General features: G+C 33.4%; 1 protein-coding gene across 1 annotated transcript in view; it reads left to right on the top strand.

The window, feature by feature from the left end:
* TMPRSS3 (transmembrane serine protease 3) overlaps positions 1–12,311 on the top strand; it is a 41,257-nt gene that overhangs the window by 23,725 nt on the left and 5,221 nt on the right. The window contains exons 8-9 of the mRNA XM_074297331.1: positions 6,299–6,441; positions 8,787–8,939. Coding sequence (XP_074153432.1) covers positions 6,299–6,441; positions 8,787–8,939 — 296 coding nt within the window. The remainder of the gene's footprint in view (positions 1–6,298; positions 6,442–8,786; positions 8,940–12,311) is intronic.

The raw sequence follows: 12,311 nt of genomic DNA on the forward strand, positions 1-12,311 counted from the left end.
TCAATGCCAAAGTGACCTCAGATTATCAGATAAGTTAGGGAGTCCTTGAGAGGAAGGGAGCTGGAAGAGCCACATCCATCATCACTAACAATTGAAGACTTCACATCTCATGGCCTTCTCATCACCAACATCATGCCCTAATTACCTAAATGTAAGAAAACTTCATTGATGCCACCTTCAGAGAAAACACTGACATTCATTAATATGTTATTATAAGCGTGTGAGAGTGACAAAGGCAAAGTGTGGCACAGGGTTCTGGACTGATCATAGACATCCTCTGCAAGCTAAATATTCAAATTCAACAAAAGCAATGGCCTCAATATATGATGACTGCCAGAAAATTTACTCCTCTGAGAATGAACAGTTCATTGCTTGGAGGGAAAGTTGAGTCAACACAAAGTTGGCAACAGTGGCTGCTCCACTTTTCTGCTAAAAGAAATAGATAGTTTTCAGAGTTTTGATGTACAACATTTCATTTATTTATATGAAGCAAGTCTTGCACAAACAGAAAGAATGATTTGATGAAAATGATGGGGAAATTCAAAAGTTACTACCAAAAAAAAGTGAATTCCATAGAGTTTAATTCATTCATTCATTCATCTCTAAGAAAGAATCATTTTATTATATCATCAAGAAAGTTCAAGTAAAACTTAGAGATGTAGGATTCATCGTTCTATAAGGAGGCAGTGAAATTTGGTTTTATCTTGACAGCAACAATCCAAAAGCTCTTTTATCATGCCCTGAAAGTTATATATGGCCCAAAAATCTATGGTTCATCTCAATTACTCAGTGCTGATGGATCCACATTGATTTTTGATAAAAACTTGATTTTGCAGAGATGGGTTGATTAATGTTCTTAACAGATCATCATAAACTAGCACTGAAGTCAATTATCATATAGCTCTAGTTGAAGTCAATCCCTCTCTAATTAAATTTCCAACTGATGAAAGGTTTTGAATGTCATTAGGCTCCTTTTATGTGGTAAAGCATCTGGTGCTGATGATATTCCAGCTGAGTGTTACAAAGCAGGGGGTCTACTGCAAAAGGAAGTGTGGGAGAGAAGTATTAGAATTGACTATGAAACTGAAGATCTACAGAACTGCTGTGCTGTTGTCATTTTTGTATGCTTGTGAAACCTGGACAGCATATCAACAAGCACTCTAGGAAACTGAACCACTTCCATTTGAATTGTCTTAAGAAGAGTCTGAAGATCACCTGGCAAGAGAGGATACTGGACTCTGAGCTCCTTTCTCAAGTTGAATTGTCAAGCATTAAGACCTTACTGCATAAAAAGCTTTTGTACAAACAAAAGTAATGCAAACAAGATTAGAAGGGAAGTAACAAATTGGGAAAATATTTTTACAGTTAAAGGTTCTGATAAAGGCCTTATTTCTAAAATATATAAAGAACTGACTCTAATTTATAAGAAATCAAACCATTCTCCAATTGAAAAATGGTCAAAGGATATGAACAGACAATTCTCAGATGATGAAATTGAAATTCTATCCACTCATATGAAAGAGTGTTCCAAATCACTACTGATCAGAGAAATGCAAATTAAAACAACTCTGAGATACCACTACACACCTGTCAGATTGGCTAAGATGACAGGAACAAATAATGATGAATGTTGGAGAGGATGTGGGAAAACTAGGACACTAATAGATTGTTGGTGGAGTTGTGAAAGAATCCAGCCATTCTGCAGAGCAGTTTGGAACTGTGCCCAAAAAGTTATCAAACTGTGCATACCCTTTGATCCAGCAGTGTTACTACTGGGTTTATATCCCAAAGAAATACTAAAGAAGGGAAAGAGACCTGTATGTGCCAAAATGTTTGTGGCAGCTCTTTTTGTAGTGGCTAGAAACTGGAAGATGAATGGATGTCCATCAATTGGAGAATGGTTGGGTAAATTTTGGTATATGAAGGTTATGGAATATTATTGCTCTGTAAGAAATGACCAACAGGAGAATTCAGAAAGGTTTGGGGAGACTTACATGAACTGATGCTGAGTGAAATGAACAGAACCAGAAGATCGCTGTACACTTCAACAACAATGCTGTATGAAGATGTATTCTGATGGAAGTGGATATCTTCAACATAAAGAAGATCCAACTCACTCCCAGTTGATCAATGATAGACAGAAACAACTACACCCAGAGAAGAAACACTGGGAAGTGAATGTAAATTGTTAGCACTATTATCTATCTACCCAGGTTACTTATACCTTCGGAATCTAATACTTAACGTGGAACAAGAAATTTGGTTTTACACACATATATTGTATCTAGGATATACTGTAACACATTTATTATATATGGGATTGTCTGTCATCTAGTGGAGGAAGTAGAGGGAAGGAGGGGAAAATTTGGAAAAGTGAATACAAGGGATAATGTTGTAAAAAAAAAAATTACCCACGCATATGTACTGTCAAAAAATTATAATTCTAAAATTAATAAATTTAAAAAAAGAGAGAAATAGGAGAAAAAAAAAGACCTTACTGCAGAGATCACAATTCCAATGCATAGGTCACATCCTTTGAATGTCAAATGTTTATTTGCCTAAAAGGTTGTTTTATTGAGAACTACACAAAGCAAATGCTCACATAGAGTTCAAAAGAAGTGACACAATGATACTCTCAAGTTCTCTCTGAAGAACTTTGGAATTGATTGGAAGACATGGGAGACCCTAACACAGGATTGCCCAGCATGGCATGACCACATCAAAGAAGGTGCTGGGCTTTATGACTGAAGCATAAATGCGGTAGTTCAAAGGAAATATGAGATGCATCTTCATTCCATGTCATGAGTCCATTTGTTCGTATGAACTATGAAGCGGTGGTAGAACCTTCAAAACTCATATTGGTCTGATCAGTCACTGTCAGATACCCTGTACTTTTATCCCAACATGAGGATGTCATTTTTGTCCTCTTCAAGCACAACAATCAATCAGTTCTTTCAGAGTGGGGTAATTCTGATGGCTCTATAAGTTATCATCATAGTCCTATCTATACCAATTTTTGGTCCTAATATAAGCTATTCCTCCTCAGACTCCTTTTTTATTTCTTTTTTTTTCTTTTAATCTTTATTTCTATGCTGATTGTTTTGAGCTTTAATATTTCTTTTTTTATGGAGGGGAATTCTTTTTTTAAAATTAATTTTATAATTATAAATTTTTTTGACAGTATATATGCATGAGTAATTTAAAAAACAATAATATTATCCCTTGTATTCATTTTTCCAAATTATCTCCTCCCTCCCTCTGCTCCCTCCCCTAGATGACAGGCAATCCCATACATTTTACATGTGTTACAGTATAACCTAGATACAATATATGTGTGTAAATCTAATTTTCTTGTTGCACATTAAGTATTGGATTCTGAAGGTATAAGTAACCTGGGTAGAAAGACAGTAGTGCTAACAATTTACATTCAATTCCCAGTGCTCCTTCTCTGGCTGTAGTTGTTTTTGTCCATCATTGATCAGCTGGAAGTGAGTTGGATCTTCTTTATGTTGAAGATATCCACTTCCATCAGAATATGTCCTCATACAGCATTGTTGTTGAAGTGTACAGCGATCTTCTGGTTCTGTTCATTTCACTCAGCATCAGTTCATGTAAGTCTCCCCAAACCTTTCTGAATTCATCCTGTTGGTCATTTCTTACAGAGCAATAATATTCCATAACCTTTATATACCATAATTTACCCATCCATTCTCCAATTGATGGACATCCATTCAGTTTTCAGTTTCTAGCCACTATGAAAAGAGCTGCTACAAACATTTTGGCACACACAGGTCCCTTTCCCCTCTTTAGTATTTCTTTGGGATATAAGCCCAGTAGTGAGCTTTAATATTCCTAATGTCTTTTTTTTGTTGTTGTTGAGACAATTGGGGTTAACACAAGGTCACACAGCTAGGAAGTGTTAAGTCTCTGCTTCCAGATTTGAACTCAGATCCTCCTGACTTCAGAACTCTATCCACTGTGCCACCTAGCTGCCCCCTAATGTTATTCTTTTAACAATCCTCTGTATCTCTCCATTTCATTTTTAGACATATTTATTGATTAAGGGTTCCATTTTGATGCAAACTGGTCATATCTAATTTTTTTTTTCTTTTTTAAGGAGGTGGGCTAGGCTGAAGGGTGATGAAATTTCCATAGAAATAAACTCATTCTATATAAAAATAACTCATTCTATTAGCTACAGCCACTAGGAACCAGATAAATTGTACCAACCTGGATATATATTTTTATTTTATATATTTCTAACTCGTTAATTTGTAAAGTGTATCTGCATAGCTTGCATACTTTAAATTATAAGGATTAAAAAAACAGTACCCCTGAGATGAAGAGAATGAGAATAATGGGCTGCTTATGGTCAATATTTTGTCCTAGAAAGCTAAGGTAGGTCCTAGTTGGACCTCACATATACCTAACACATATCAGGATTAGGACAGAAGACTGGAATCCAATATGTATATGTCATAGAAGTGCACATTTACACCACTCCCATATTAATTGGTTTAATATTTTTAAAATTTGTGATTGATTTAGCAATTTATTCTCAAGCAGATATTATTTTTCTTCCTCTGAAAAATTTTAGGTTCTAGGATCCTATTTATAACAACTTTTGGATTTGATTCTCCTTGTTCAAGAGGAAGAAATCATGTTTCTTCTACATAAGAAAAGGCTTTTTCTTTTCCTTCCTCTCAGTTTTCTGGGTCAGCTAGGATTATGTTCCCAAATCTCTTAAAAATGACCATGCTGTTGCCTTGCAGCACATAGAGAAATACAATGTAATAAAGTCCATCAATCAATCAACAAGTAGCCATCAAGTGATTAATATGAACTTAGTACTATGAAAGCCCTTTTTGTTTTAAAAAAAATTTCCTATAGGATAGTGCATGAAAATATAGCTTTAATTACTTTTAACCCAAATCTACTTCCTCTCATCCCAGACCTTAATCACTAAAAGTATCAGGTTCTTGGAGATGTCAGTACATATTATCTGTAATCCTTCAATATATTTTTGTGGGAGGGGTGAACATTCTTTAATCTATTAGGAGTGTCATAGAATAAGTATATGAGTCATTCTTTCCGAGAAACTGGACAATCAAGTTTTGTTGGTTTTTTTAAAAAAGATCTCAAGAAGCCAGATTGTTGGCAAGCTTATAACACTCCTTAAAACACTGGATTAATTTACTTCCCTTGACAGTGTAAAATTTCCATCTTTTAAAACTATGTACCTTGTTTGATGATAATTTTAGATGAAATGGAGGTACAGATTCAGAAGTCCACAAAAAAGACCTATTTGAAGTATTCCCTGTTTATGTTCATGATTATTATTGGTACTATTTTTTAGGGTACAAGTAGATGTCATTTTTTGAAATTTTTTATTAAAGCTTTTTATTTTCATAAATATACATAGATAATTTTCAACATTAATTCTTTTTTTTTTTTTTTTTTTTGAGGCTGGGGTTATGTGATTTGCCCAGGTTCACACAGCTAGGAAGTGTTAAGTGTCTAAGACAAGATTTGAACTCGGGTCCTCCTGAATTCAAGGCTGGTGCTCTATCCACTGTGCCACCTAGCTGCCCCTCAACATTAATTCTTGCAAAACCTTCTGTTCCAGTTCCTCCCTTCTCTTCCTCCTCCCCTAGATGGCAAGTAGTCCAACATAGGATAAACGTGGTAGAAATATATGTCAAATCCAATATATGCATACATATTTATACAATTATCTTGCTGCACAAGAAAAATCAAATCAAACAAGAAAAAAATGAGAAAGAAAATAAAGTGCAAGCAAATAAAAAGAGAAGGAATGAAAATATTGCGTTATGAACCATACTCAGTTCCCACATCACAAGATCATTGGAGCTGGCATCAGTCATCTCATTGTGGAAGAGAGTCATATCCAGTAGATGGCATTTCTTAACTTAGGGAAACATGCTATGATTAAATATGAATTTGCAAAAAATATAAATTAAGGATTTGTTTTTCAAATTAGAGAAATAGTGATCATTTTAACTTGATATATGTATCATTCTTATGAAGCATTTCTATCACATAAAGCCAAATATGCTTACTTTGATTATATGGAAATTGACAAATTCATAAGATCTTTTGCTTGTCCAATGCTATTTTGATATAAAATATATTGTTTTCCTACTCAGACTTTTCCCCATGGTTGTTTACATCATATTCATTCTTCTCTTTTGAACAAAACAATCAGTAAACTAAATTTACCTTATGAGGAGAGGAAATTTGCTTCTACTGACACATACCAATACTTATTTTGAAATAGGAGATGCCTCACCAGTCTTGAACCATGCTTCAGTTCCTTTAATTTCGAACAAAGTTTGCAATCATAAGGACGTGTATGGTGGAATCATTGCTCCTTCAATGCTCTGTGCAGGCTATTTAAAGGGTGGTGTGGACAGCTGCCAGGTAAGAAATTTTCACCAAAATTTATTCACAGGTACTTAAAATGTCAACACAATAAAATGAAGCTTGGTTGGTAAAAATACATTTGTACTATAGATTACATGGAATTTTTATGTTATTTACACTACCAACATCTAATCGTTTTATAGATCATTGAAAGGTCCAGAATGGCCATGTTTCAATTAGAGATATTAATTGAAGAAATTGAAATCAGATTCTTCAGTGATTGAAGAATTAAAAAAAAATGAGACAGTATCTACCTCCCATTTAACTTCTACATTTGGTACTGAAGATCACTCTATCTCAAGGTCCATATTAGATAAAAGAAATGGAAAAAACTTTATATTTAAGATTTAGGTGTCCAAACACAATTTATTCTGTTATTCCTTACAGATGGCTAGAAAAAGGTTTGTTGTTCTCCAAATTTGCAGCACTACCTTTATTTTTGCATGGGTCATAAGCTAAGAATAGTTTTTACATTTTTAACTAAAATAAAATTTAAATAAAATTTTTGTGTTTTAAAATGCTATTCTTAACTCAAGAATTGTCTGGAAAAATTGACAAAAATAGAGTGGGGCAGATTTAGGGACAGTTTGCTGACTTTGATCTGAAAAATCAAGAAAAAAAAAATGAATCAAGCCTGATTTTTAGCATTTGCTCTTTTAAAGGAAGAGATACTCACTCTGAAAATTTAATAATTAATTCTTCAGAATCACAATAAACTGATTCCAGCATCTCCCTGTAACAGCTACCAAAATAGCTCCCCAGATTTCTCTTTTTTTGTAAAGGAAAAGTTCTATGTCTACTATGGAGTAAAATTCCTTATTCTTTTTTGAGGAGATTCCAGGATTGGTGAGGGATTACCTTCTCTTTATTACCTTTCCTTATAGTTCTCTGTTTTGGTATCTTTGAGCTCAGTAACTAGTTGAGGGTGGATGAAAACATGGAATTAGAATGTTTCAGTTTAATTGAAGTAGGCTAACAAGGGACATGTAGAAGATTTATCTGTGATCCTGGGTGCTATGGCGTTGTTTGTGTCTAGGTGGACATATAGATAAAACTATAATTTAGATAATTGGGAAACCTGGTTTTCAGCTGATATCCAGGGTAATAAAAGGAAAAATTAAAAATTATGACATTCAGAATAGTAGATACATAACAATTGTTAAATTTCCCAAGGAATTACATCTTATTTCTTTGTCTTTTGACCAGAGCCAGGAAATCTGTATTATTTTCTCAAAATAAGGATTAAAAATCCTCTAATAGAAGGACTTCATAATTTTTCTCAGTGGGATTCTAGGATATCATAGCAAATCAGATTCTATAAAGTTGGGAGGAAAAAAGTTCCTCTGCAAAGATCTTAACATGTGGAAAAGGTCCATTATTTCATATTTCTAAGTATAAATGTGTATACATATATAACAATTTATATAATTATTTCTGGGCCACATAGCTTGAGACATTGCCCTCTCCATTTTTTGTTTCTTTGGCTGAGGCAATTGGGGTTAAGTGACTTGCCCAGGGTCACACAACTAGGAAGTGTTAAGTGTCTGAGACCAGATTTGAACTCTAGTCCTCCTGACTTCAGGGCTGATGCTCTATCCACTGCACTACCATGCTTCCCCTGCCCTTTATTTTTGAAATGAAACCCCTTTCAGTTCTTAACCTACCTGGACTAGATTCTGTGCTGGGAAAAACTTAGCTTTTAGAGAGGATTATGTTTTTTTTTTTTTTTTTTTTTTCCTAGCACACATCCCTGATATCGAGGCCTGAGGTGAATCATGTAAATCTTATGTTTTTGTTCATTTCTAAGGTTTCTCCAAAAGAGAGATAAAACAATGTACAACTTAAGTCATGTAGGAAAACTATTTATTTCTTCTTTCTACAAAAGAAATTCGTGACATAAAAGACACACAAACACATTTTGACAAGCATTTAAATAAGCAGTAGCAGCTAACTACCATACTTTCTTGAGTAAGACTTACAACATAAAAGTGTGAAACACTTTTTTATGATTGATAAGCAACCATTTTATTTTAATTTGATTTTGCACTGTCCAAGTCCCTTAAAGTCCAGAATACTTTGGGCGATAGTTTGGATTCATTATCCTACTAGTAGTCATCTCCAAGATCTCCTGTAACAGATGTAAAGCACACTTCAACAGTGGTATCTACTGCAGAATCATGGGGAGGGTCTCCAGTAATCCTTCAACCTAAATTCCTGAGATTGTTTCTAAGGCTTGCTATTTGCTTACTTATGCTCAGTCAACAATGTGCCCGAATATATACAATTAATTTTACCGTACCCATATTGATTGGTAGTTGTTTCATTTTGTTTTTCACATTAAGGGTGATAGTGGAGGACCTTTAGTTTGTGAAGAGATGAGGATCTGGAAGTTGGTGGGGGCTACAAGCTTTGGAATTGGTTGTGCTGATGTAAATAAACCAGGAGTCTACACTCGTATCACATCTTTCCTGGACTGGATACATGAACAGATGGAGGTTGGTATCCAACTCTATAATTAGTTTCCTCTATTTATGTTGAAATCTTAGCCTAATTTCAAGCTCTATATAACTCTCTGCTTTGAACTAAAGGGACTCCATCAGTTCCTATAAAAAATAATTAAGGATTATTCCTTCACCTGACAGATGTCATAAGATGAGGCATTGTTTTAGATAAGTTTAGAGTTTCCAAAAGTATGGATAACTAGAATAAGGTAGAGTAACAATTTGGATAGTAACACACACATGCATATTCTCCACTCAAATAGTTGATTTTCTTTGATTCATATTTATCTGTTTATAAGATAATAGGAGCAAAGATTTAGATCTAGAAGGGACATAAGGCACAATAGAGTACAACCTCCCTTATCTTTATAGATAAGAAAACTAAGATCTAGCAAGGTAAAGTGATTTCCACCATAACATACAAGTAATAGGTATTATAAAGAAGCTTTATTCTCTAATACTAAATTCATTGTTCTTTTACTATTCCATGCTGCCTCTTTTTGACTGGGGGTTTCATCCCTTAAAATTGTGACTTGCCCAGGGTCACACAGCTAGGAAGTGTTAAATGTCTGAGACCAGATTTGAACTCAGGTCCTCCTGACTTCAGGCCTAGTGCTCTATCCACTGCATCACCTAGCTGCCCTTTAAGGGAAATTATTAAATGAAAAATCAAGACATCAGAGTTATTTCCTTTTTCTCCCTCTAATTTTTTTTTTTTTTTTTATGAATGGCTACATGATTGTTACCTTCATGTACCTAATGAATCTGAGATCTATATAATGCATACATTATAGTATCAGAATATGTTCCATTTGAAAACTTTTGTATAAAAATGGTCAAATAATCCATGAATTAAAATTGAGCTTCATTTTGATACTCTTTTGAATGATATAAAATTCATCAAAATTAATCAACTCCTTAAAACAGTAATATGGGAAAAAGATAAGTATGAAATACTTTGAGACCTACTTAAACAACAACTTTACTTCATTTGGTTAGTTAATTGTAGTATAGGTGGGAGCCTGCTGTACAGGTATGCTTTGTGTTTACGAATCAAGGACAGATAACTAATATCATGGCACTACTCATAATCATTATAGATTAGCTTGTAGATAATATATCAATATTGTTAGGTGTGTCTCATAAAGTTGCTATTTAACTAGACAGAAGTATAGTGCATACAAAAAGCTTTAGATTTGAGGTCAGAGAATGTGGCTTTGAATCTCAGCTCTGTCCTTGGTTAAATAATTTAATTTTTTTTCTTTGAATTTCAGGTTTTTTATTTGTAAAATGAAGGAGTTAGGTTTCTTTTAAGATCCCTTCTATATTTAAATCTATAAGCCCATGATAGTTAAAAAAAATACTTGAATAAAATAGTCTTATCTAAAATACTAATGTAGTCCACTTAGAATGAAGAAATATCTCAGTGTGTATGGAAAGCAGGGAGTTCTTCTCCATTGATGTTAAAAATTAAACACACACACACACATATATACACAGAACCTCTTCATCCTATGCTGATCTATTGTTCATTCCATCACCTTCACTCAGATATTTTCAGTTTCTTTTTTTCTTCTGGTCCCTTACCCTAGCATATAAACACTATCAGTTTGATGTAGCTTTAAACAACAGTAACAACTAAAATGACCTTTTCTTTAATTTTGCTACTTTCTCTTTTTCCCCTTTCCTGGTTAAGCTTCTAGAAAGGACATTCTTCACTCACTGTGTCTTCTTCATCATCATTTATATTTCAACCCATGGAATAAGGTTTTCCCTTTATATTCCCTCCATTTAATGAAACAATTTTCTTTAAGATCACAAATGAGCACTTTATCACTAAATCCAACAGGCTTTATTTATTTTAAGGTAATAGCATTTTTTTATACTTTGGACTTCCATGACAATTTTCCTCCTTTTTGATGACTTCTAACATTCTCTCCCCCCCCCCCCCAAGTGTGGTTATCCCTCTGCTTATGGCCCCCTGCTCTTATTTCTCTATGCTCTCCCTCCTGCAAGATCTCTCTACTCCCAATACCTTCAATAATGCATGCAAGTAATTCTAAAATACATATGGGTGTCTAGATTCCATATTTCCAACTCTGTGTGGGATATCTTAGAATTCTAGAATTTCAGAACTGAAAGGGACCTAAAAATTCAAATAGTCTATTCCATACCTTAAATAGATTTTTCTCTATATATATTTGAAAAGTGATCATCTAATCTTTCCTTCTAAATTTCCAATAAAGAGGTATCTTCCCAAGATAGCTTAATAACTCTAGATTTGAATGATGATAATCAAAAAGAAGTTTATCTATTCATTTGACTTAAGTTTTTCTTTTAAAAATTGAATTAATTATTTTAACATTTAGAAAAGTTTTTGAATTCCAAATTCTTTTCCACACTTTCATCTATCACATACCCAATGAGAAAGCAAGCAATATGTCATTAATATATATGACAGCATACAAAACACATTTCAAAATTAGCTATATTGCAAAAAATCCATTTACATTTAGAATTCATAAGTACTCCCTCTAAAGGTGGTTAGCATTTTTGCATAATGAGTCCTATGGAATTGTCTTGATTATTGAATTGCTGAGAGGAGTTAGAATTTTCACAGTTGATCATTATAACAATATTGTTGATAGTGTGTATAATGATCTCTTGGTTCGGCTCACTTTTCTTTGCAGTAGTTAATGTAGGTCTTGTCATGGTTGTCTGAAACCATTTCTCTTGTCCTTTCTTTATAGCACAATAGTACTATATCAAAGTCATATGCCACAACTTGTCCAATCATTCCTTTATTGATGAATATTCCTTTAATTTCCAATTCTTTGCTATCACAAAACGAACTGCTATGAATATTTTTGTATTATGGTTCTTTTCCTTTTTCTTTAATTTTTTAGTCTATAGATCTACTACTTATATTGTTGGTCACAAGATTTGTGCAGTTTTATTGTAATATAATTTTGGCATTACAGCATGTCCTTCTTTTCAACATTTTTTTCTTTCCCTTGAAATTCTTGATTTGTTTGTGTTTTTTTCCCCTAAGTAGTACAACTGATTTAACACTCACTAAATATTATGTTGATTCAACCACCCTGTGAACATTTTTTATTTCTTCAATTATTTACATCTGTTTTTCTTTGTATAAAGTATATTTTTGTAGTTATATAGTTCTTATGAATATTTTGACTGGTAAGATCTCAAATATTTTATACATTCTGTAGTTTTAAAAGGAAGCTTTCTGTCTCTTTCTGAAGAAATGTTGATGGTTTATGGGGGCTTATTTTATATCCTATTACATTGCTAAAGTTATTTCAACTAATTGTTTCATTTAATTTTTTATTGACTCTATGGCTCTTC

The sequence above is a fragment of the Sminthopsis crassicaudata genome, chromosome 3 (genome assembly GCF_048593235.1).
Source record: "Sminthopsis crassicaudata isolate SCR6 chromosome 3, ASM4859323v1, whole genome shotgun sequence".
Taxonomy (NCBI): Eukaryota; Metazoa; Chordata; class Mammalia; order Dasyuromorphia; family Dasyuridae; genus Sminthopsis; species Sminthopsis crassicaudata.